The following is a 22,667-nucleotide window of genomic DNA, read 5'->3' on the forward strand; positions in this document are numbered from 1 at the left end:
AACTAGACTTAAGACTCATCTTTTTAGGCAGGCTTTTTATTTGTGTAACTGATGTATGACTTATTTGTATTATGTATTTTGACTGTATTGTTTTATTGTAAAGTCCTTGTCCTTGAGTGTCGTGAAAGGCGCCCATAAATAAAATGCATTATTATTATTATTATTATTATTAAGAAAAACATGTAGAAACCAAAACATAAAAGTACATCCTAACCCAAACCCCAAATCTACCCCCAAGCGACAATGATTTAAAAATAGGGAAAAAACTATGAGAAAACAATACATAAAATAAAACGAAAAAGAAAGTCGTGCCACAGACACAAGAAACTATTTATAGAACTTTATGCGAGTGTCATGAAAAAGACATTCGTGCTCAAGGCACAAAAAAAGCTGAATTTCGTGCCATGAACACGAATAAATGAATACAATTTTGAGTGACTATAACACGACTTTCCGTGAGATCATGTTGGTTTATTTACAGTCTTATGTGCAATGAACAGAATTTCTTATTCTTTTATATTAAACAAGACAAATTTGTGGTGGGAATATTATATTTTTATTGCATGTTTAAAGTCTGTATTAAATCCTTGTATACTCCAGTGTATTGACAAGTATGAAAATGAAAAATTTACTTGATCGTTTCCAAGTAGTTTGGACACAAATGTTTTTCCATACTGAAAATCTCCTTCCAGATGTCCAAATGTGCTTTGGCTACATAGTATCATCAACAATATTTTCATTCAATGTCCTGACATGCAAATATATTTAACAACTTCTGTAAAAAGCAATAACTGTCAAGACATAAACACACAAAAAACTCTCATGACCTGAATATGGAATATTAACAGAGCCAAACACAAACCACAAAAATAAGAGCAAACAGCCGTGAGATCACCGTTATTGATGCTGGATCTAGCTGCCACTTCAGAGGAAACTCCCAAAGACATTTTTAGTTATTTAAACTAGTGGAGAAACCCAGTCTGGGAATCAGTAGAGCTGAACCAATGGCATTATGGTTTAGCACTCGAGTAGCTCTTATTAAAAACAATGTTTGTTTAACCAATGACAGATGGAGGGAACATACTGTACCTGATTTGGTAATTTTGAAGTTATTTGCATTAACATTTATGTAGATGCTTTTATCCAGTGCATTTAACGTATAGATTAAAGCTGGCTTTAGTCGTGCATTCTACGCCATATGCATAGACTGTGCATAGCTCTGATGTGCAAAAATGTGATGGCGCGTCCATTTTACATGGACCGCAAGCACTGTGATTGGTCCACTAGAACCCCTCCCGTCAGGTAAAAAAAATCTGCGTCACATTTATTCATAGGCCTTTTTGCTTGCGACCAAGTTGAAGAGTGATTTAACACAAACTGCAACAAAAGTCGCTGTGTCTATTTACCTCCATCACTAGTCTTCTCAAATCATACACAACAAGGTGCTTTATCTTCGTTTTTGTGGGTTTACTGGTCAAACTGTTTCTTCTTTGGCTTTTGTACGGCTACTTTGGCTTACACACGTGGATACTGCCTACTCGGTCTGCCTGTCTGTGTAATTGCACGTCAACACGGAGGAAGACGCAGAAGTATATATAAAATCTGATACATAGTCCATGCCATTGAGGCTATGCCGTAGGACCTACACACAACCATAATGAGCCCATATGTGTACCTTTACACCATGTTCTACCAACTGAGCTATTAGAATGCATATTTATTAATGCATAATATATTATTATGCCGCATGCTTTTTTGCTTGGCTTGTCCTTCCATCCTCTCTGAGGATTCAGCTACACTCGCAGCTGAAGCTGCCAATATACAGAGCACATCCATTAACCTGCTCACATTCATTCACATCTACTTCAGACAGAGAAATCAAACATAATTTTGCACTATAAGGGCAATGATTAGAGCGTAGACTTGAAGTAATGCAATACTGCCGTAGCTGATGGGCGGCAGGGCCATTGAGACGTGTAAAGTGTCTAGCAGTGGAAAATTCAAAGTGGCTGCAGTTCTGTGGGAATGTGGCCTTTCCAGTAAGCAAAACTGGAAGGCTGGCGTGGAAAAGCTACTTTGCCATTTCTTTTTCCCTTGTGCCTTTAAGAAAGAAAGGCAATAAAATTTACGGTGTGAAATAGTAAGCATTTTAACTCCACAGAGACCTGGATACAATTTAGAGTTGGTCACATAAAGACTTTATGTGCGGTTCAGTTTCTTCATTTTTACATTCTGACTTTTATCATTTGCAGTGTTTCTAGTTGCATAATGTGTTTACTATGTCTTGGACAAAGAAGTGGATTTTTTTAAAGTGGAGGATTTTGCAGCAAAATAAAACGTCAAATTTATTTAGTACCAATGAAATGACAAAAGTCACATTTGTGAAAATAAGGCACTTCAATTATTGACTATTATACCACGGGTCTGTTGAATGCTGTATTCTGATTGGCTGAGGAATGTTCCATGGGTATGCATTGTTTCAACACATTCTCACTTCCCAAGGCGTCAAAATCTGAAGCATGTTCATACGGCTTCAGCGTCAGTATGAAGACGTGAAGGGTGCCCCTATGCGTCACTATATCAACGAAATGGGACGTTGCTTTCATGCTAATCCCTCAGCGTCGGATATAGACGAAAGGGAATCGCGGAAGGTGATGGCGTCACGTTATGCCACGATCGGCAGGATCATGCCGCTTCTGGACGGTAACTACTCAATTTTTTTTACATTTTTAAACCATTGTCGCTTGGGTTGGGGTTAGACTTGGGGTTTGGATGTCAGTTTGTTTATACTTTTTGTCTTCTTCTGATTTTTAAGCCACTGTTGCTTGGGGTTAGAGTTCGGGTTTGGGTTAGGATGTCTGTATTGGTTTATACTTTTTGTCTTCTGATTTTTAAACCATTGTCGCTTGGGGTTAGGGTTAGAGTTGATGTTTGGGTTAGGATGTAATTTTATGTAACAGAAAGTAGTTCTAACCCCAACCCCAAGCGACAAATGTAAAAAATTTGGAACAAAAATTGAGTAGTTACCGCCCAGAAGCGGCATGATCCTGCCGATCGTCGCATAACGGGATTAGCATGAAAGCAATGGAGTTCCCATTTCGTCGATATAGTGACGCATAGGGGCACCCTTCACGTCTTCATACTGACGCTGAAGGCGTTTGAACATGCTTCAGATTTTGACGCCTTGGGGAGTGAGAATGAGTTTTCAGATAACCGCACACCTAACTTGTCAAATGTCTTAAAAATAGGCACCAGAGCAATGTTTGTGGTAACCGTGGTATAAGAGGAATAATTGACTCCGGTCCTTTGAATTATTTGAAAATAATGCACACCCGCAGTGTATCGGCACTCCGCTTCACATCGTGCATTGCACCTTGGGTGTGCATTATTTTCTTATAATTCAATGGCCCGTCATCAATTATTAATTATTACTTACATAAACTTTTAATTTCTTTTAAATTTGTAAACCTAAGCATAAGAGTCTGATAAAAATACTTATTTACAAAAAAACATGTCAGACGCACTTAGAGGGTTTTGCAGCTGAAGTCCTCATATGTTTTTACATTACTTCTACATCACATCAGAATAAGTTTTTATATGTTACAGCAACTCATCACTAGTCAAGATTTAAAGTCCCCATTCTTTCTGTGTTTTTGAAGCTTTAATTGTGTTTATAGTGGGCAATATAACATGTTTTCATGTTTCATGTGTAAAAAAACGCAGTATTTTTCACACAATTTAATTATCTGTATAGACGGTTTCATCAGACGCACGTGATACACGTCTGCATCCGAACTTTACCTCCGTTTTTTTTTTATGGTCTGACTAGTTGCTAAACTGATCTCTTGAACAAATGCCTCGTCGAAAATAACAAATGTTTTGGTTTCCTAGCCTCCTAGGTAATCTATGTGTTGTTTTTTACTTGTTATATAAATAAACTACGTTTAAACAACTTTGTTGTTATTTATTCTTAGCGGAGTTTACCGGAAGTTACGTGCGGACCGCGACAGCCGCTTGTTTATGTATTTACTGCTGAAACGGTCTATAGCGCAGTTTTCACTGTCCTAAAAACGGACTGATGTCTTCCTTGTTTTATGAAATCCCTCCTTCAGAAATACATAATGAGTTCTGATTGTGTAGTTTGTTTAGTGTGTTGTGATTCGATAGCAGCTAGCTTAGCAGAGCCGTTTGAGCCAAAGCTGGTGACTGACGTATTCATGTGGGCGGAGTTTAGTAAAAACACTTAGACTGACGTCATTAAAGCAGGAAGTAGAGGGCTGTAGTCCGAACCGGCTGTTCGCTGTATAGGCTTTTGAAAGAGAAATTCTATTAAAGAAAATATATCGCCTGGCAGTGAACTTTGAGCTTTATCATTTTGCATGTATTATTTATGCACTAACAGAAACATTACACACTAACTAGGTTTTCAAAAATGGGATCAGGAAGAACATGACCTTTAAAATAGTAACTTAGAAGTGAAAATCTGCTATTTTTTTGGAAAAACACATCATATAAACGTACTCTTGACCCACATTATTTTCCTGCTCTGACCTGATGAATCCCATTAAATTTGGGATTAAATATAAGTGTGTTTCGAGATTTAAACCCAACTCATTCTGGAGAACTGAACCCATGGACAAAGCCAGTTTATCTCTGGTTAACATCAGTGCAAATCTACCTTCCAAATAACTAACCAATCCAACAATAACACTGCTAATCATGTATTACTATATCAGAACTTAACAGACCAAAACAGTCTAGACTGGGCAGCTGCCACAAATTACAAAGGCTATGAGCTTCCAGACTGTGGGCTGCTGCCCCCCAATGACCTGCAGCGGTACTACAGGAGAGCAAAGACCTATATATCAAATTTTAAACATTTTCCATTTAAATTGTAGTTATATATATTATTGCAAAAGATTCCTAAACTGACTTTGTAGTTTTTGTTACACAGTTTGTTGTAATATGTAAATAATATGCATTAAGATAATATAATGTCATAAAACTTTAAAAACTCACAAAAAGTCATCTGCATGACAGAAGTGAAGACACAGCATACTTAAAAAATACCATTGATCAATGCAAGAAAGATGCTTGCTTATTTATAAGATGGCTGTCCCAACTGCAAAAACAATCCTTTACCTTATAAACCATTATATTTTACTTACAAAAGTTGTTTTCAATAAAACGTCTAAAAATTGCTTCCAGTATAGGGGAAAATGTAAATGTTAAAAAATCATGAGGAAGGAATTAAATGAATACACATGACTTGACAAAAAAGCTTGTGGTATCATGTTCTGAAATACTAAGACCTTAGTGAGCAGATAGGACGTCCCAATGAGGACAGTAAGAGGACAAGCTCAATTTCCCAGCAGTGTGTGACAGTGCCTGCCAACACACAGTGGAAATGTCCTAAGAGAAACGGTTTAATAACTACATTTGCAAATTACTTCTCTGGTAGCAATAGAGGAACTCAGCAACCTTAAAAATTAAGATTCTGGTTACCGGTTGCCCTCGACTGAACACAGGTCCTGTTATACATAATTTATCGATACTAATCAGGCTCAACACTGGATTTCCTGTATGAATTAAATCAGATTCATGCCAATGGGTGCTGCACCAGAGAAACCACTAACATCCGAGACTGGAAACAATAGATCCTTGTGCTTTCCCAAAGAGATGACTGATGTGACATTAAGTTATGAGGCTGAGTTCCTGTGCCTCTCTGTAAGTCATTACTAAATCTTCATCTTTACTGAACCCCAATGCAAAACATTTTCTCATGATTAAAAACAAATAAAAACTTTTGAGCTATTCAACTGTCCAATACATTACTATGATCGTCTAATTTAAAATATAGACAAAAATACACCCAAAACCCATAACCTGTCTAATACACAAATGTGCACTTGTGCTGGTAACTATAGCAAATAAATGGTTGAAAATAAATAAAACTATGCTAAGTTTGCACATGGTTTGGGTTCAATGCAATATAGAAACAAAGCCAGCACTGAATAAACAAAATGAGATTAAAATTAACTATGTAATGTGAACCCAGTAATGGTTTTATCTGTAGTTACTATGACATATCGTAGTTGCAAATATTTAAAGACGACCAATAAGAGATCTGAGCCAGAAAAAAATTACAACCTTCTGTAAATAAAAATGCTTTAAGCAAGATGATCTCCTCATAAACTCTTGATCTCATCCTGAGGTAAATAATCCTGAATGTCACATAGATTAACACAAATGAATTCATAACTGTTTGGCAACATCTGCAGATCTTCCAGAATGATCAAGATGTTTGTTGGAGATTTGACATATCTCTGCTTTTCAAGATCTGGAAACAACAACGATCCTGTCTCTTCACTAAACCAACTGCCAACATAGCGTGCTGATCTCCTAACAAGCCCTAATTCGAGCTATATGAACCTTCAATTCAAGTGACTTCCAAGGTAATGGCCATAACAGAGACAATAACAATGTTGGAAAAACTGGTATGAGGAGGTCGGAAGTAAAACCTTTTTTTTTTTTTACTTATAAATGTTTCAATTCAAATATATTTTCTCAGCATATGTGTTCAATCAGTTTTATACAGTATAACTTATGTGTATGTTTCAACAGGTTCTTAAAAAACCTGGATATCTCCCAGATGCAAATCATAAGGTTTGCCTGAGTAGATAGATGTTGGAAAATGGAATTTAATCTAGGCATAAAGAGGAGTTACCTTATAGTCTGCTCTAATAAACTTAACATGTACTGAACTTTTCAACCATATAAAGATGTGTGAACACAAATCTGAAATGAAATGTTTGTGAAAGATGAAATATGGCTGCAATATGCATTTCGATTAGGATGTAATCATAGTCAAAGTGATTCTCAATATTTAATCAATATATTGTGAGAACATCCTGTTGCCTTTTAATTTGACTATACAGATATGTCAAATTCACAAATAAACCCACTTTCATGTGCTTCCAATGATTATTATCATCCAAGTCAATCAAAGCATCCATCACAGAAAGAATATCATGCTTCTGCTAATGCATTCAGAATACTGTACATCTGTAACTATTTGTGATGGCTGTGGATCATGTCAGAGATATTGTCTTGCATTTATCTATGTCAGAGCGTGGCCATGTAGTGTCCATCTGTTATTAGGGGCTCAGTGATACAGCAAATAAATGAAGGATTTTCTCCTTTTTTGAACTTATTTTGTCACCGAGCTTATAGCTACTTGTATTAATTTCTGAAACCATTACTTTTGTAATGCACATCTTAAACAGTCCTATACAGACTATGGATGCACCAATACAAAATGTATCTGGTGATACTGATATTCGATTGACATCTATCGATAGGCTTAAGTGGAGAGCGTATAAACTGTAATTCTTTTGTCACTGTGACCCAATTCAAAACATTCGCACAGTATGCAATGCATTTTTCCAGTCCTTTTGATTGCCAGGATATAATCTGCCCTGATTATTGGCTGCTAATGTCCGATAGTGGGGAAAATGTATCTGCCGATATTATAGGGACACTTCACCCATTTGCATTAAGCTTTGTATAGTTAGAACCCCAGTCATGTTTTTGAATGGTTGTGCATCATTTCCTCAGTTGCCGCTGAGACAGGAGAAATACAGATTTCAGTGTTGCACTTCCTTTTTCAATGATGTAAAAATCATCATTTTGCATCATTGAAATAAGGAAGTCCAATATCTAAGTCTCAAATTCTAAATGCATGTTACATTTCGACTACAAATATGACACACTTTCAATAAAGATTAATGTTTCTATGGGTGAAATACTCCTTTAATCTTGGGAGTTACATGGCTGCTGGATCAAGTGGTCCTTTGCACACAATCATTGCTCAACCAAGTGTTGCCACAAAATTTACATTAATACAGTAGTGAGTATTAAGTATTGCAACCTCCTCTCTTCCCACAATTCCATGAACCGTTCAATTTAATCAAATACACATGTGGACTGTGGAGTGAGCAGGTTTAGACAGCCGAGCTGAGAATTCGCAGCACTAAATGTTTATTTGTTAAACATTTTGAAGAGTCAAGGATACCACTGCATCTGAGAGATCTATCTTAATGAGTCCGGTCAATTATTTCATTGAAGCAGGTCAGCCCAGGCTTCATCAGTGATAAACCTTTGATAAGTGAAACCAGCAATGTTTAAGTATGTTACAATCTTTTAAACTACAAAGTATCATAAAGTAAGACAAATGGGGTGAAAATGATTATTCCAGCAGAGACAAAAAATGCTCTAAAAGATTTCTAAACTCCATAAGTCAAAATATCATCAGCCACTGGAATGTTAAAACCATCAATTTTCTATTGAAAATCACACCAGAAACCACTTTGTCCAACATGCCCATTAAAATTACATGCTTTCTCTGTACATCTCGCTATAATGATGTCATTTAAGGGCATCACATTATGGGCCCTATTTTAACGATCTAAGCGCATTGTCTAAAGCGCACAGCGCAACGTCTAAATGGGCGTGTCCGAATCCACTTTTGCTATTTTAACGACGGGAAAAATGGTTTGTGCGCCGAGCGCATGGTCGAAAAGGGTTGGTCCTATTGTAATGGGAGTATTTTGGGCGTAACGTGCAGTAAACCAATGAGAGTCTCAGCTCTCATCCCCTTTAAAAGCAAGTTGCGCTGGCGCTATGTGTAATCCCTATTTAGATGACGAACTTTGTAAACTGAAAAACTAAGCGGAAGAAGAAGATCCCCAGTTTAAGATTAATGTTAAATAATTGTGTTGTTTTTCACTTGTATTGAAATTAAAATTAAATTGTTATTTCTTTATTAAAACCTTTAAAACCCGTTTTCTTTTAGTCATGGAAGTAAAAAAGCAGTCTTGTAATTGCTTTAAATGTATGGTTATCCAATATCATCAAAAAATAATTTACAAGTATGTAAGATAAGGTTTGTACTCTAAAAATACTTTATTTGTAACAAACAGGAGATATAGAATTTACAAACGGCTCTCCGCAAGCACTTTGGACAGCGTTTTTTTAGCAAAGAGTTTTTTTTAAGCATTACTTAAAATGTTTCTTATCTCACCATATCCGCAGGTACAGAGTCATCATATACAATAAATCCGTGAGGTAGCATTAAAAAAACATTTAAAAACAGATGCATTTGTTTAAAGCAAACCATTTATTTACTTACCAGGCTGCAGGTGAAGCAGCTCTTTGCGCCTTCTAACGTCTCATAATTAGTCCTCATTTATGTCCAAGAGACTCAATAATAATCTTTTACATTCAATCCTTTAATCTTTCATATTTAAAAGCATTTTTGTGCTGCTGCGCATTCATATACTTTGTGATAAGCAAACCCGTGTTGTCCTCCCGTTTATAGGCGCATATTACTAATGCGCTCTTTAAATAACATAAAACACATTGCGCCATTGACTTTAGACTTAAGACCTGTGCCCGGTTGCATGAAAGTCCTTAAGCTAAGAAATCCCTTAAATATAAGGTTAAGGGTGCCCTTAATAAAAAATGGGTTGCAAGAAAAACCCTTAAGTGAACCTTAAGGCTGTCAATAAGTATTTACCCTTAAATGCTAAAGTATTACCTTAAGTTCTGCTATGCGTTGCAACAAAGTCCTTAAGTCACATTTTCCCTTAAAAACTTAAGGGACTATAACAGGTCCCTTAACGTCACACGCGATGGCTGATTTTATGGTTATTTAAGAAAATTAAGTACCAACGTGCATTTCTAACGATCGAAATAATCCCTAGAGAAAAAGATGCGCATTTATTAGGAGAATAGCGGTTTGATCGTCCATCAATCTAAAGTGTTTCCAGTTTGAATTACTTTGAGGTTTTATACACGCGGCACTTTACAGTCTGTTATTTGCGATGTTTCATTGTACACAAATCCACCGTCTGTTGAGCTGCGTGCGTTGATTTGTTACCGCTGTGAGATTTTGTAACCATAGCAACCGCGTCTCCGCTGCCGTGTTTTGGCAGAGACTACCGTAAAATACTTAGTATAAACACTTAGGTAAGAGTGACAGTTAAGACCTTTGTTGCAACGCTCTTAAATAAATCCCTTACCTCAGGGATCTTTTCTCCCTCAGGGAAACCCTCACTTAAGGAGTTTCATGCAACCGGGCACTGGTTTTTGTTGGTCAATGGCGTAGTCTATTTTAGTTGCCTCAAAATAGCAACGCGCCAACAATGCGCCTGAACACACCTCATTTTCAGACCAGAACGCCCATGGGCGCAAAAGGGGGCACAAATGCATTTGCTATTTAAACAACGCGGCGCTAAACGTGAAAATTAGGGTGGAAACTTGCGAAAGACACTTGCGTCGCGCATTGCGCTGCATTGCGCCCGGTGTAAGATAGAGCCCTAAGTGTACACCTGACACCTCTGCTAAAAAAATAAATCTGTCTACGCATTACCCGAGGTCACGCTTGCGTGTCACACGGATAGTGCAAGACGAGAAGTTGTGGTTTAAAAGTGCATATTTTTTATTTTCCTTTGCCGACAATGACAATCGTTTCACGTGATAAAAAGACCCTTATGCCTCATTTGGAATTGTTTAAAGCCCTTTAAAGCTGTGTTGAAACAGGAACTTTAAACTGCATTTAAACTGCAATGTGTTGGGGTCCAATAAAGTCTATTAAATTAAGAAAAATTCTGGAATGTTTTCCTTAATTTCTTCTCGACTGAACAAAGAAAGACATCAACATTTTAGAAGACATGGGAGTGAGTAAATTATTGGGATTTTTTAAGAAAGTGGAGTAATCCTTTAAAGGCGGGGTGCATGATATTTGAAAAACACTTTGGAAAAGAGAGTCGGGCCGAGTACCAAAACACACTTGTAGCCAATCAGCAGTAAGGCGCGTGTCAACTAACCAACATTGTTGCCTCGGTTGCGTATGTGTGGGGCGGGTCTATCAAAAGAAGGTCCAGATTCTATTGGGGTAGGGGCGTGTTTGTTTAGTTCAGTGGTTCTCAAACTGGGGGCCGGGGCCCCCAGGGGGGGCCGCGAGATGGTGCCAGGGGGGCCCCAGTTTTATGAAATTTTATAAAATACATTAATTTATCATGAATTCTGTGTAGTTACACCTAAAAAATAAGGCTACTAACCAACAGCACTACTTTGTATAATTTAAAATGTTTTGTTTAATTAAAATTTTAAGTTTAAGAAGTGGTTTTGTCATAAATTTCCTTTGAGGGGCCGCCATGGAATGTGCCGTACACAAGGGGGGCCGCATGCTGAAAAAGTTTGAGAACCACTGGTTTAGTTGATTTCAAATATCAACACTGGCTTTCAGAGATCATGCACCCCGCCTTTAAAGGTCCACTGTGCAGACTTTTAGCGGCATCTAGCGGTGAGATCGGGAATTGCAACCAACAGCTTAATCCACAGCTCACCCCTCCCTTTCAAAACGCACAGAAAAACTACGGCAGCCACCACAATGATGGGTTAAGAGAAAATGAATAATATAATTTTGAGGATAACATTCATCCTACCATGGCCACCTCACCAGTTTACATTGACTCTTGTAATACTTGGCATATTTTCTCTTATGTGTGAGCTCTCCGGTTTACCTTCTCTATAAAATTCGGCTGTCTTTCGACTTGGTTTATGGAAACTATTCCAGGAAAGGTGGTTTGTAAATGTGAGGTGAACTCTCCAGTGTCCTTCTCAAATTCAGTCCCAGGCTGAGTAAATACTCTGACCATTGCAAATGACCATCGCATGCGTTATACATGTGTTTCCTTAGGTTGCCATAAATTATCACATAAGGAAACTATTCTTCCACCTTCCAGAATGATAAGAAATCAGACCAGAAGAAAATGAATAATGTCATTGCTTTTAAAATAAATAGCTGCTGTTAAAGAGAACAATCCTCAAGACTTTTAAGACAAATGTTAAAACAAAAAGCATAAATCAGAATTTGCAAATATAACAATTGGGATTTGGAGATTTACTTTAGCCCTGCTGTTGATTCTCATTGACATTCAGCCAAAACACTTGGTGCGGTGTGACCGATGTCTGTGTGATGTCTGAGGAATGTGATATTGCAGCTGCACTATCTCTGCCAAACTCTTCAATCTGATTCTTCAAACAAAGCCGGAGTGCACGATATCTAAAAAATGCTTTGGAAAAGAGAGTCGGCCCGACTACCAAAACACACTTGTAGCCAAGCATCAGTAAGGTGCGTGTCTACTAAACGACATCATTGTCTGGGTTGCATATGTGTAGGGCGGGTCTATCAACAGAAGGCCCAGATTCTATTGGGGTAGGGGTGTGTTTGTTTAGGTGATTTCAAATGTCAACATTGGCTTTCAGAGATCATGCACCTTTAAATAATTTCATTATACAGCCAAATGGCATTTGTTTAAAAAAAATAGCACAGAAATGCATTTAAAAAGTCTGATGTTATCAACATCCTCATGTTGTCCTGTCTCTCTTTCTAATAGAATTCAAAAAGACCATCATGATAATGTTTTCGGTCATGACTATTAGTTTCCAACAAGGGTCAGCAGGTAATTTCCTAATTTGTCACATTAATATAATATCCTTATATGTGTATGCATGTAGTTGCCTTGCGTCTCATGGGCTCTTGGACACAGCAGCTGTATCTTTGGTAACCTGCTAGATTTGTAGACAATGCAGCTGTGCAGAAGGACCCGAGAACCCTTTTAGAGACCTGCTGTAAATCAAAGTCACTTCACGGAGAGTTCCTGGATGTTTTATTCTCACATGCACTTCGACAGAAGTTCCATAGGGGAGCACTGAGCCTGCTTTGTAATTTAACTGCACCATCTGCCCTGCTCTGACCTTAGTGGTTGTGATGGAGGCTATTCTGCTGAAAACCAAAGCAATGCTAACCACAAAGGTGCATTGTGTACGTGGACTACTACAGTAGGTCACTGTGGGAGCTATTATATAGTACTTACAAAGTCAATTAAAAAAGGCATATATGTGACTCTGTAAGCAATGAAGAGGGCATTCAAGGGATCTAATCTTTTACTCTCTTCCAATAGACACCACCACAGAGACTGAATTTAAGGCACTGAATGGTTTGTGGGAGGATCAGACCACGTACTAGCCTGACAAAAACAATGAAAATGTTTCTGCTCTCAAAAATGTGATGACAAGCTGATGTATGTGATTGACAGTGACAACAAAGCCGAAATTCCCTTTCAATAAGAAGTAGGGAACTTCAGGAATATCGCAATGGAAGCCTGTCACACAGCAAATGCTTCTGGGATTGTGTTCTTACAGATCAATATGACTTCGTCATTTTTATTTTTCATTACTTTTTATAGGGCCTGTTATGCTGTTAATTCATTACATTTGGATGTGCACACACATCACGTGAGAACTGACTGTGAAACACTTACGATAGAAGCAGCCATCTCTATGTTGAACTGGGATCAACCAGGACACCATTTGTATGTATTCTTAAAGTCTTGTCTGTAGGTTATGTAGTATCTGATCCTACAAATAGATAATGCATGGATTAAAAAAATGCTCTAAACCCTAGTTTCTAAAGCGCTATTCAACAATCTATAATTGCAAAGGAGGTTGATGACTTTTCATTAAGCTTCCTTTTAATTCCCAAGGGATCCAAGACCCTTAAAACCCCTGTCTCTCAACTAAAGGATCAGTTTTCAACTGCTGTCTTTCTCTAACCCCCTGCCAATTCCCAAAAAAGCCTAAAAGTTGGCAAGCTCTGAAAGGTGTGCCAATGAGAAATGGCTGTTTGAGTAAATGCAATATTCAATGTGGCTCTCACTATCTGTCCCAGGACAGAGAAAACTCGGTTTTGTAAAACTCAGAGCATGCCTGGTGCAGATTTTAAAAATCTTGTTCATTTATCCTTTATTCAAGCAGATAGTCATTCATCTTTTTCATTAATCTACCAATTTTGAAAGTCAAATGAATACAAACCTCCTCTCATACACCAAACGTGACCTGCTGCGCACGGCGACTTTGAAAAGGTCTTTACATTTTGCTGCCATCTAGCGGCAATTACCAAACTTTAGCAAATCTTTAACTGTTAATTAAAAGCGTATATTTTTCAGAACAAATATTTCAAATATGAATGCATATAAGAGAATTACTGACGCGAACTACTAATGTCTTAAACACGTCTGTCGGTAATGTCATTTAAAACAGGTGAATTTCAGCTTATAGGTATTGCTTGCGAATGCCCGATTATAAATAATAGAGCAAACGCTTAAGCCAGTAATTCAGATTACGTTTCAAACATAATATTTCTTGTAAACGACTAAAATTAAAAATTTTCACACTAAATTTAAAGAATACACGTGGATAGTTTTTTTGTGTGTGTTTTTTTTTACCGTTAGCTGTTTGGGTCCTTCGCCGCACAGCATTGTGGGAATTCTTCCTTTGCAGCAATGGCTTGGCTTGTAGTCAGAATAGCAATATCTGTGTCTTTATTTTTTACTGCATCGGCGGTATTTGAAGACCAAGTTGGAAAGTTTGATTGGTATGTAAATGGCTTTTACTTATGTGTTGTTTTACGTTTATTCCACTGTGTGATTTCTGCGACATTGAAAGTACCCGGCACTTAAATCAGACTGATGTCAGCTACACCGGGCTGATGTTCATGTTGCTATTCAGTCATAGATCATGTGTTAACATCAGCTACTAAACACTCCGCGTTATTTTCTTTCAGGAGGCAACAGTTTATTGGCAAGGTGCGTTTTGCCTTGTTTGATACTCATTCACAAGCGTCTAAAAAACTCTTGGTGGCGACAGACAAGAACGTGTTTGCTTCTCTCAATTCCAGGACTGGCGATTTGTGTAAGTGTTCACCCACCTCAGTCTATTTTTAGCAGCTATTTTGAGGCTTTTCAGCAGAATCTTTTAGGGTCCATGTTCGACACTTTTGATGCATTTAATTTAACCCCCCAGTTAAATGATTCAGGCTGGCAAATCCTGTGTTTCCTAAAACCTGAATTATATGTGACATTCAAATTCAGCATCCTGAAATGCACCACATTATTTGACCTCTCACATTTCTTTTTCTTTTAATTACAATTTATATGCAAACTACAATAATGGTAGTTTTGTTATAAAGTAAAAATAATATCTGCTTTTGGTTCTTGTAGTCTGGCGTCATGTGGATAAGACTGGACCAGAGGGCCATATTGATTCACTTCTTATGCATGGACAAGGTAAGCAAGCACACTAAAGTGTATTTTTGGTTAGAAATTAGGCATTGTTTAATTTTTTGCATGTGTACCTGCTGTCATTTAGATGCTATTGTAGTTGTTGGAGATGGACGTCTGCTTCGTTCATGGGAGACTACAGTTGGTGGCTTGAAATGGGAGACTGTGCTTGATACTGGGAGGTTGTATATCGTTTTGTTTTATTGTATCACAAAAATAGACTCAATTAAATATGAATGGTAGATAAAAGGATTGTTTTCCTCTTTTGAACACAGCTTTCAGGCCGCTGCCTTTGTTGGAGTTCAAGATCTTGTCAAGTATGTTGCCGTGCTTAAAAAAACAGCGATCTCTTTCCATGACCTCTCGAGCGGTGGCCAGATATGGGTGGAAAGTCTGCCTGACAGTGACGAGATTTTTAAATTGAGCATTTACCATTTTCATGACCTGAGATTATTAATAATTGAGGGTCATATGACCCAAAGTACACTTATGCCGTAGTAAATATAGCATTTTGGGCGGTTTCCCGGACAGGGCTTATCTTTGTCCCAGAGTAAAAGGCATGTTTAAGCTACTTGCACTGACACATCTTAACATATATCAGTGCCATTAAGTTTTGTATTAGGTATATTTGTAAGAACTACTTAAAGGCGGGGTGCATGATCTCTGAAAGCCAATGTTGACACTTGAAATCACCTAAACAAACATGCCCCTACCCCAATAGAATCTGGACCTTTTTTTGATAGATTTGCCCACACTTACTGCTGATACAAGTGTGTTTTGGTAGTCGGCCCGACTCCCTTTTCCAAAGCATTTTTCAAAAATCATGCACCCCAATTTAATATAACTAAGGCCTAGCCCTGGATTAATCTAAACCCTGTCTGGGAAACTTCCCATTTGTGTCTTAGTTCTTTTATCTCCTTTTTGTATCCTGACAGTGACTCTGTGCAGTACCAAACAGTTTATTCTGGAGGTGATGGACTGGTGTTTGTTTTGGGACTTGTCCCAAACTCCCATATTGTTATTGTTGAGTACAAAATTGAAGATGGAGAAATCATGAATAAGGTATTGGTTTACATGATAACATAAATACAACAATGCACAAATTCCTCTTCATGTTGTGTAATTTGAGCACACAAAGTCCATTGTGGTGAGAGATCTGATTCAGTTTATGGATTTGTCCCTCAGAAAACAGTTGAAGCTGCATGGATGTCAAGCCTGGAAAACAGCTGTACAATCGTCAGCTCAGGGATCCTCTTGTGTGTGGATCAAATCACACAGTCTCTGTATACACTACCAATGCAGTCTGCTGAACAGACAGAACTGAGACAGATACACCTTCAGGTGCACATATACCTGTATTTGTCATTAACACAGAGCGCTTTTGGTATCTTGTGTAATGATTTATAATATTGTGGTACACTTCTTAGACTCTGGATTTGGAGGTGGCTTCTGGATTTCAGCCTGTTTTGACATCCACCCAGCCGAACCCAGCTCAGCCTCCGCTGGCTGAGTTCTTCCTGCAGCTCAGTCCAGATCATCACATTCTTCTGCAGCTCAATGACGGCCTCATCGCTCCGCTACGAGATTTCAATCCGGTAAGAGCTAATGAAGCCCACAGACCCGATTAATGAAATAAATGAGGTTGGGAATGTTTTAGTGTTTAATGGAAAAGGAAGTCATATACATCTGGCATAAGAGCAAGTATATTATGAAATATATTGTTAGTTAAGAAGAATTGGGATGGTGTTTATGCTTTAAATCTAGAATCATTTAAAGCCCATAATCTCCTGTGTATTTCAATCCGTCAAATCTGGTCGCTTTTGCCACAACCGGAGAGAAGACGGTTGCTGCAGTGATGTCACCAAAGAATGACACTGTGAGTTACCATTCAAACACTTTACACCGATCTGTTTGTCATACATATGTTTTTAATACTCAAACTACTGTTTGTGTTTTATTTAAGGCTTGCAGCATCAACTTATTCAGTGCCGACACAGGCAGAAGGCACCTAGACACCACCATCATCTATCAATTGGACCCTAATGGAGGAAAGCCAAACAAAGTAAGCACAAACGCTAAAGTATTTAAGCCTACGCCATGATTAGCTTTTTATTTTTGTATTGAAGGTTAAATAAATGTGTATGTTCTTTAGTTATACGTCCATGCTTTTCTGAAGAAAGATGACTCTGTGGGCTACAGAGTCATGGTGCAGACAGAAGACCTCACGCTCACGTTTTTACAGCAACCTGGTATGAAGCACAATTTACACGTTTTTATTTTAAACTTAGGAAGCGGTCTTATAACATTTGGTTCTGTTGTCCCGCTGTAGGCAGGGTGGTCTGGATGAGGGAGGAGGCCTTGGCTGATGTGGTCACCATGGAGATGGTCGATCTGCCACTCACAGGAACACAGGCCGAGCTGGAGGGAGAGTTTGGGAAGAAAGCCGGTACATTGCCCGAGACGTCCTTTGATGCACCCTTGTTTAAAATGAACAGAATTACTATCTTTGCAGTGTGGAGCAATCCAATTTAGAAGCATTAGTTGAACCTTGAAAGCATTTAAAGGTGTACATAGTTTCTTGCGTCACAAAGTGTTTTTAGTATACAGCTGTTTATGCATGGATTGCTTTTGCTTTCTAACCGTGAAATGCACAAGCGTCTGCCTCACCAAACTGTCCTGTTGTCCATAGCTTTCCTGCACTTTCTGTCTGTATTTATTTCCTTGTTTCTTCTTTTGCCTTTCCGCTGCACTTGGATCCAGCCATTCAAGGTAACATTAAGAGCTTCCTAATTTTGCTTCTGTTGTTAATACCGTGCTTAATTTTGGTTTATGTCAGAGTTTTGAACAATGCATTTGCTCTTAAGTGTTACTAATGTAATCTTACTTTGTATTTAAATACATTTTGCTTTGTTTTGCCACATTAACTAATTTTTGTAATCTCTTGGGTTCCAGATGGGCTCTTACCCATGGTCTTGAAGCGCCTCTCATCCCAGTTCATCCTGCTGCAGTCCTGGATGGGCCATCTTTGGAAACTTTTCTACGATGCCCGCAAACCTCGCAGCAGTGTGAAGAATGATGAGGTCACCATAGAGACTCTGTCTCGGGATGAGTTCAACCTGCAGAAAATGATGCTGATGGTCACCGCCTCTGGAAAGGTATGTTTAGGGAAAACAGATACTTGTTTGTAGTTTTACCTTTGACCTAGTTGTCAGTTAACACGTGATGTTTGTTTTCCTGCTAAGCTTTTTGGCATCGATAGTAAATCGGGAACTGTTTTGTGGAGGCACTATTTACAAAACATCCAGCCCAACTCGGTTTTTAAACTGATGGTCCAAAGGACGACTGCTCACTTTCCTCATCCTCCACAGTGCACACTTCTTATTAAGGATAAGGTGAGGTGGTGAAGTTTACCCTCATTTATTCACAATATCTTTCTCATGCTTAAAAGGGTTAAAGGTTTGTATCCCTTTAACTTCAATTTGTACACATTTTGCTGAATAATTAAAAAACAGGTATTGTTTTTATAGGACACGGGTCTTGCAAGCCTCCATGTCTTTAATCCAATTTTTGGCAAGAAGAGTCATAGTAGTGTTCCAGCCTTACCCAGACCAATCCTTCAGTCTCTGCTGCTGCCTATCATAGATCAGGACTACGCTAAAGTCCTGCTGCTTGTTGATGATCAGTATAAGGTTGGTCTCCATTCCACTGACAGGTGTTGTTCATTATATATTTAGGAACGTGAACTCTATCTTTTCTTCTCATTCACAGGTCACTGCTTTTCCATCTACTAAAAATGTCCTCCAGCAGCTTCAGGACACAGCGTCCTCTATATTCTTCTACCTAGTGGACACCAGCCAGGGCAAGCTGTCGGGTTTCCGTCTGCGCAAGGTTAACATCGACTCGCCCTACCTCTTGTTTGTGCTTACTAAAGGCTTTTTATCATGAGACAACAATTTGCCTTGAGCTTGATGTACTATATAAAAATATACTGTACACACACATGCACATATATATAAAATTCATTTATTTATTTATTTACAAGTTAATTTTATTATTTAATTTTATTATTTTAAACTTTTTAATTTTATTATTTTATTATTTAATTATTTCATTTTATTATTTCATTTTATTATTTTATTATTTCATTTTATTATTTTATTATTTCATTTTATTATTTCATTTTATTATTTTATTATTTCATTTTATTATTATTATTATTTCATTTTTTTGCCTGAGTTGCTAAAAATAAATGATAATTACATTATATTCAATCATATTTGCACTATAATGATTGTGTTGGGATGTCTATTCCTTTCAGGATTTATCTACAGAGCTGATCTGGGAGGTGGTCATACCCACTGAGGTCCAAAAGATTGTGGCTGTCAAAGGAAAGCGTGCCAATGAACACGTTCATTCCCAGGGCAGAGTGATGGGTGATCGTAGTGTGCTCTACAAGGTATTGTCCCTCTCTTATGCCGTTCTTATGAGAACAAACTATTTTATTAATTATCTCATGTCGTTGTTGGCAGTACCTGAACCCTAATCTCTTGGCTGTGGTGACGGAGAGCACAGACACCCATCAGGAGCGTAGCTTCGTTGGAATCTTCCTGATTGACGGCGTGACCGGCCGTATTGTGCACGAGGCAGTGCAGAGGAAAGCCAAAGGACCTGTTCACTTTGTGCACTCAGAAAACTGGGTGGTGGTTAGTACACAAACGTATCATACTCTTACTACATTACAAGATTAAGGTCTGAACTTACTATAACCATTATTTTTAGAGGATTTAAAACATATTTCCTATAGAATTGTTTAAATTTTTTAGATTATCATTATAAAAAATTATCATTACCGCAACATGATATTACATTAAATATATGCATTTACAAACTCATGTTTCTGTAATAAGAACTAAAAAGTTGTCTAGGTACTATGACAAACAAAATTTCAACTTTTATCTGGAGAGAACAAATAAGAACTGCTTACCTGGTAGCCATCTTGAGTGTCACAGTCAATTATGTGCCTTCCAACAATTTTTTTTTCAAAATGTCCTTGAGGGCTTAAACAATGATTGGAAATTGTTGCAGAGGATGAGAAAATTGGTCTTGGACACATTTATATTTCTTATTGTTGTCTCTACATTTACCAATGATCACCAAATATTGTTTCTTTACTGTAATATTTATAGTATAACAGGCACTGAAGCTTTTTTTTTAGATTTTTTTAATTATTTCCATGTCAAAGAACCCAAATCCAGTCATGGACACGTTGCGGTAATGAAAATTTCCCCTTTAAATGTGGAAAAAACAACAAAATTGGTTTGTAATGTATGATGTCATTTGAAATCAAAATAGTACATGAAGAGATGTTTGAAACTGTATGCTTCTTATTTTGACTTACTCTGCATTTATGTTTTTTATCTAAATGTTTCATGACACCTCATAAGTCTAATTTTGCGAGAATCACCCAATTGTTTGCCAGTACAGAAAGCATTTTGTGTGCTCTTGTCTTTTAGTATGTGTACTGGAACTCCAAGTTTCGTAGAAATGAATTTTCTGTATTGGAGCTCTTCGAGGGAGCCGAGCTTTATAACAGCACAGTGTTTAGCTCTCTGGACAGACCACATCCACCTCAGGTTCTGCAGCAGTCGTACATCTTTCCTGCTCCCATAAGCACCCTGGAAGCCACGCTTACAGAGAAAGGCATCACCAGCCGCCATCTTTTGGGTTAGTATGCATTTCTACAGTATAGTAGTTTAACTTGAAGTTTTTGTTGGGCACACAAAATTCGAGATTTCATTATCTTTTTATCATTATTATAGTGGGGCTGCCATCAGGCAACATTTTATCCCTACCAAAGATGTTCCTTGACCCACGGAGACCAGAGATGGTATCGGAACAGAGTCGGTAAGTTACCAATAATTGCTTTGTGGTTCATAAATATAAAATTGATCTCAACCACTAATATCCTGCCATTTAGGGAGGAAAATCTCATACCGTATGCTCCAGAAATGCCTATTCGTACAGAATGGTTTATAAACTACAACCAAACTATATCGAGAGTAAGAGGTATCTACACTGCCCCCTCTGGATTGGAGTCTACCTGTTTGGTAAGATTTGTTTTTATTTTTCGTTTATTATTATGCATATTATACTGTGACATTTTTATTGAATTTTTCCTTTACCCTATAGGTGGTTGCATACGGTCTTGACCTCTACCAGACCAGAGTGTATCCCTCCAAGCAGTTTGACGTTCTTAAGGACGATTATGACTATGTACTGATCAGCAGTGTACTCTTTGGGCTCTTCTTTGCTACCATGATCAGTAAACGGCTAGCGGAAGTGAAACTGCTCAACAGGGCATGGCGATAAGACACATCCTATTGGCCTATTGACTTCGCTCTCGTCCTCGCTGCAATGTGTTTTGACACATTGATGACAGGAGACAAGCTGGTGACCACGTCAAGACCGCAAGATCGTTTGATAAGTTTGGTGTATTTTTTAAAGCCAGCTGTCTCGGGGTTATTGCGGTTGTTTGAGTGTAAGTGCATAGACGGCCACGATAGTTTTTCCCTATTCAGAGAGACGTAATGATGTAGGTCATTTTTCCCACTTAACATTGAACAGTTCACTGTCTAATTTGTTATTTATTGAGCCTTTTGGGGTAACACAAATTAAGTAGATTTGCCAACTATAACATGATTAGAAACAAAATCTCATCTCATATTTATTGGATGTCCCTCTGTATCCCTGTTTTACCTGTTTTACATTTCATGCTGGGACGAGTCTGCTTATTGGGAGCTTGATGGATGGATTACGTGTATTTTCAGAATAAATATTGATGACGAAACTGCAAAGGGACAACATCCAATGATATGATTGGATTTTTGAATATAATTTTGAGTTATTATTTATATCTGAACTTAGGAAATGTATTAACTATGTGTAGGATTAATGCAATTGCAGGGATTTTAATGGGCAAGCACTAGTGCACATAAGAACTGTGAAATTTCAGAAGACGTTTGGATTTTTTTTTCTCCTATAAATTAATGATAGAAGGATTTGCATTGATTAATCTAAAGCATTTTGGTAGTCTTTTGTAGTTATTGTATTTGTCACATGCACTGGATGGTTCGAAGCTGATTTTCTTAAAGTATTAATGAGCGAGATGATCCTAATATGCCATATCATACTTTGATTTTGTCTTGTTCATGTTACAAACCCTTTGCGATGTTACTAATGTCAGATATTTTCTCTTTTTGTTTGCTTTTCTTAAATTACAGGCCTGTTTATATGCTTTAACAAATTTGAAAGGATCCCCTTGCTGCAAATTGAATAATGATGTCAGATAGTAAGATTTTAATAATTGTATCACCAGAGTAGACAATTAAATTACTATCAAATCTGTTTCTTAAACATGCATTAATTTATTTCTTTTTCCCTGTTATTGATAATAAAAGTTGGCTAATTCTTAACTGTTGA

The 22,667-nt window shown here is 37.7% G+C and overlaps 2 protein-coding genes across 2 annotated transcripts in view; one reads left to right on the plus strand and one right to left on the minus strand.

The window, feature by feature from the left end:
* The window catches only part of megf6a (multiple EGF-like-domains 6a), a 71,913-nt gene extending 58,443 nt beyond the window's left edge, over window positions 1–13,470 (minus strand). The window contains exon 1 of the mRNA XM_073875182.1: window positions 13,392–13,470. Coding sequence (XP_073731283.1) covers window positions 13,392–13,440 — 49 coding nt within the window. The 5' untranslated portion in view covers window positions 13,441–13,470. The remainder of the gene's footprint in view (window positions 1–13,391) is intronic.
* An 879-nt stretch (window positions 13,471–14,349) lies between these two features.
* On the plus strand, window positions 14,350–22,660 carry emc1 (ER membrane protein complex subunit 1). Its single transcript, XM_073875183.1, has 22 exons — window positions 14,350–14,503; window positions 14,693–14,820; window positions 15,129–15,194; window positions 15,277–15,370; window positions 15,464–15,584; window positions 16,116–16,250; window positions 16,374–16,529; window positions 16,616–16,772; window positions 16,982–17,064; window positions 17,152–17,250; window positions 17,341–17,437; window positions 17,518–17,634; window positions 18,141–18,343; window positions 18,431–18,580; window positions 18,716–18,877; window positions 18,957–19,076; window positions 19,507–19,644; window positions 19,718–19,891; window positions 20,702–20,912; window positions 21,008–21,092; window positions 21,166–21,295; window positions 21,378–22,660. Exons 1-22 carry the CDS (start codon window positions 14,412–14,414, stop codon window positions 21,555–21,557), a joined length of 2,898 nt encoding a protein of 965 aa, XP_073731284.1. The 5' UTR covers window positions 14,350–14,411; the 3' UTR covers window positions 21,558–22,660.
* Window positions 22,661–22,667: the final 7 nt, after the last annotated feature.

This window comes from Misgurnus anguillicaudatus, chromosome 13 (genome assembly GCF_027580225.2).
Source record: "Misgurnus anguillicaudatus chromosome 13, ASM2758022v2, whole genome shotgun sequence".
In the NCBI taxonomy this organism is placed as follows: domain Eukaryota; kingdom Metazoa; phylum Chordata; class Actinopteri; order Cypriniformes; family Cobitidae; genus Misgurnus; species Misgurnus anguillicaudatus.

Bases quoted from the DNA above. Each gene is read 5' to 3' on its own strand.
- emc1 (XM_073875183.1), top strand. From the start codon at position 14,412: ATGGCTTGGCTTGTAGTCAGAATAGCAATATCTGTGTCTTTATTTTTT. The intron at 17,438-17,517 runs GTATGAAGCACA...GTCCCGCTGTAG, and splicing joins CACGTTTTTACAGCAACCTG to GCAGGGTGGTCTGGATGAGG. The intron at 18,878-18,956 runs GTTGGTCTCCAT...TCTCATTCACAG, and splicing joins TTGTTGATGATCAGTATAAG to GTCACTGCTTTTCCATCTAC.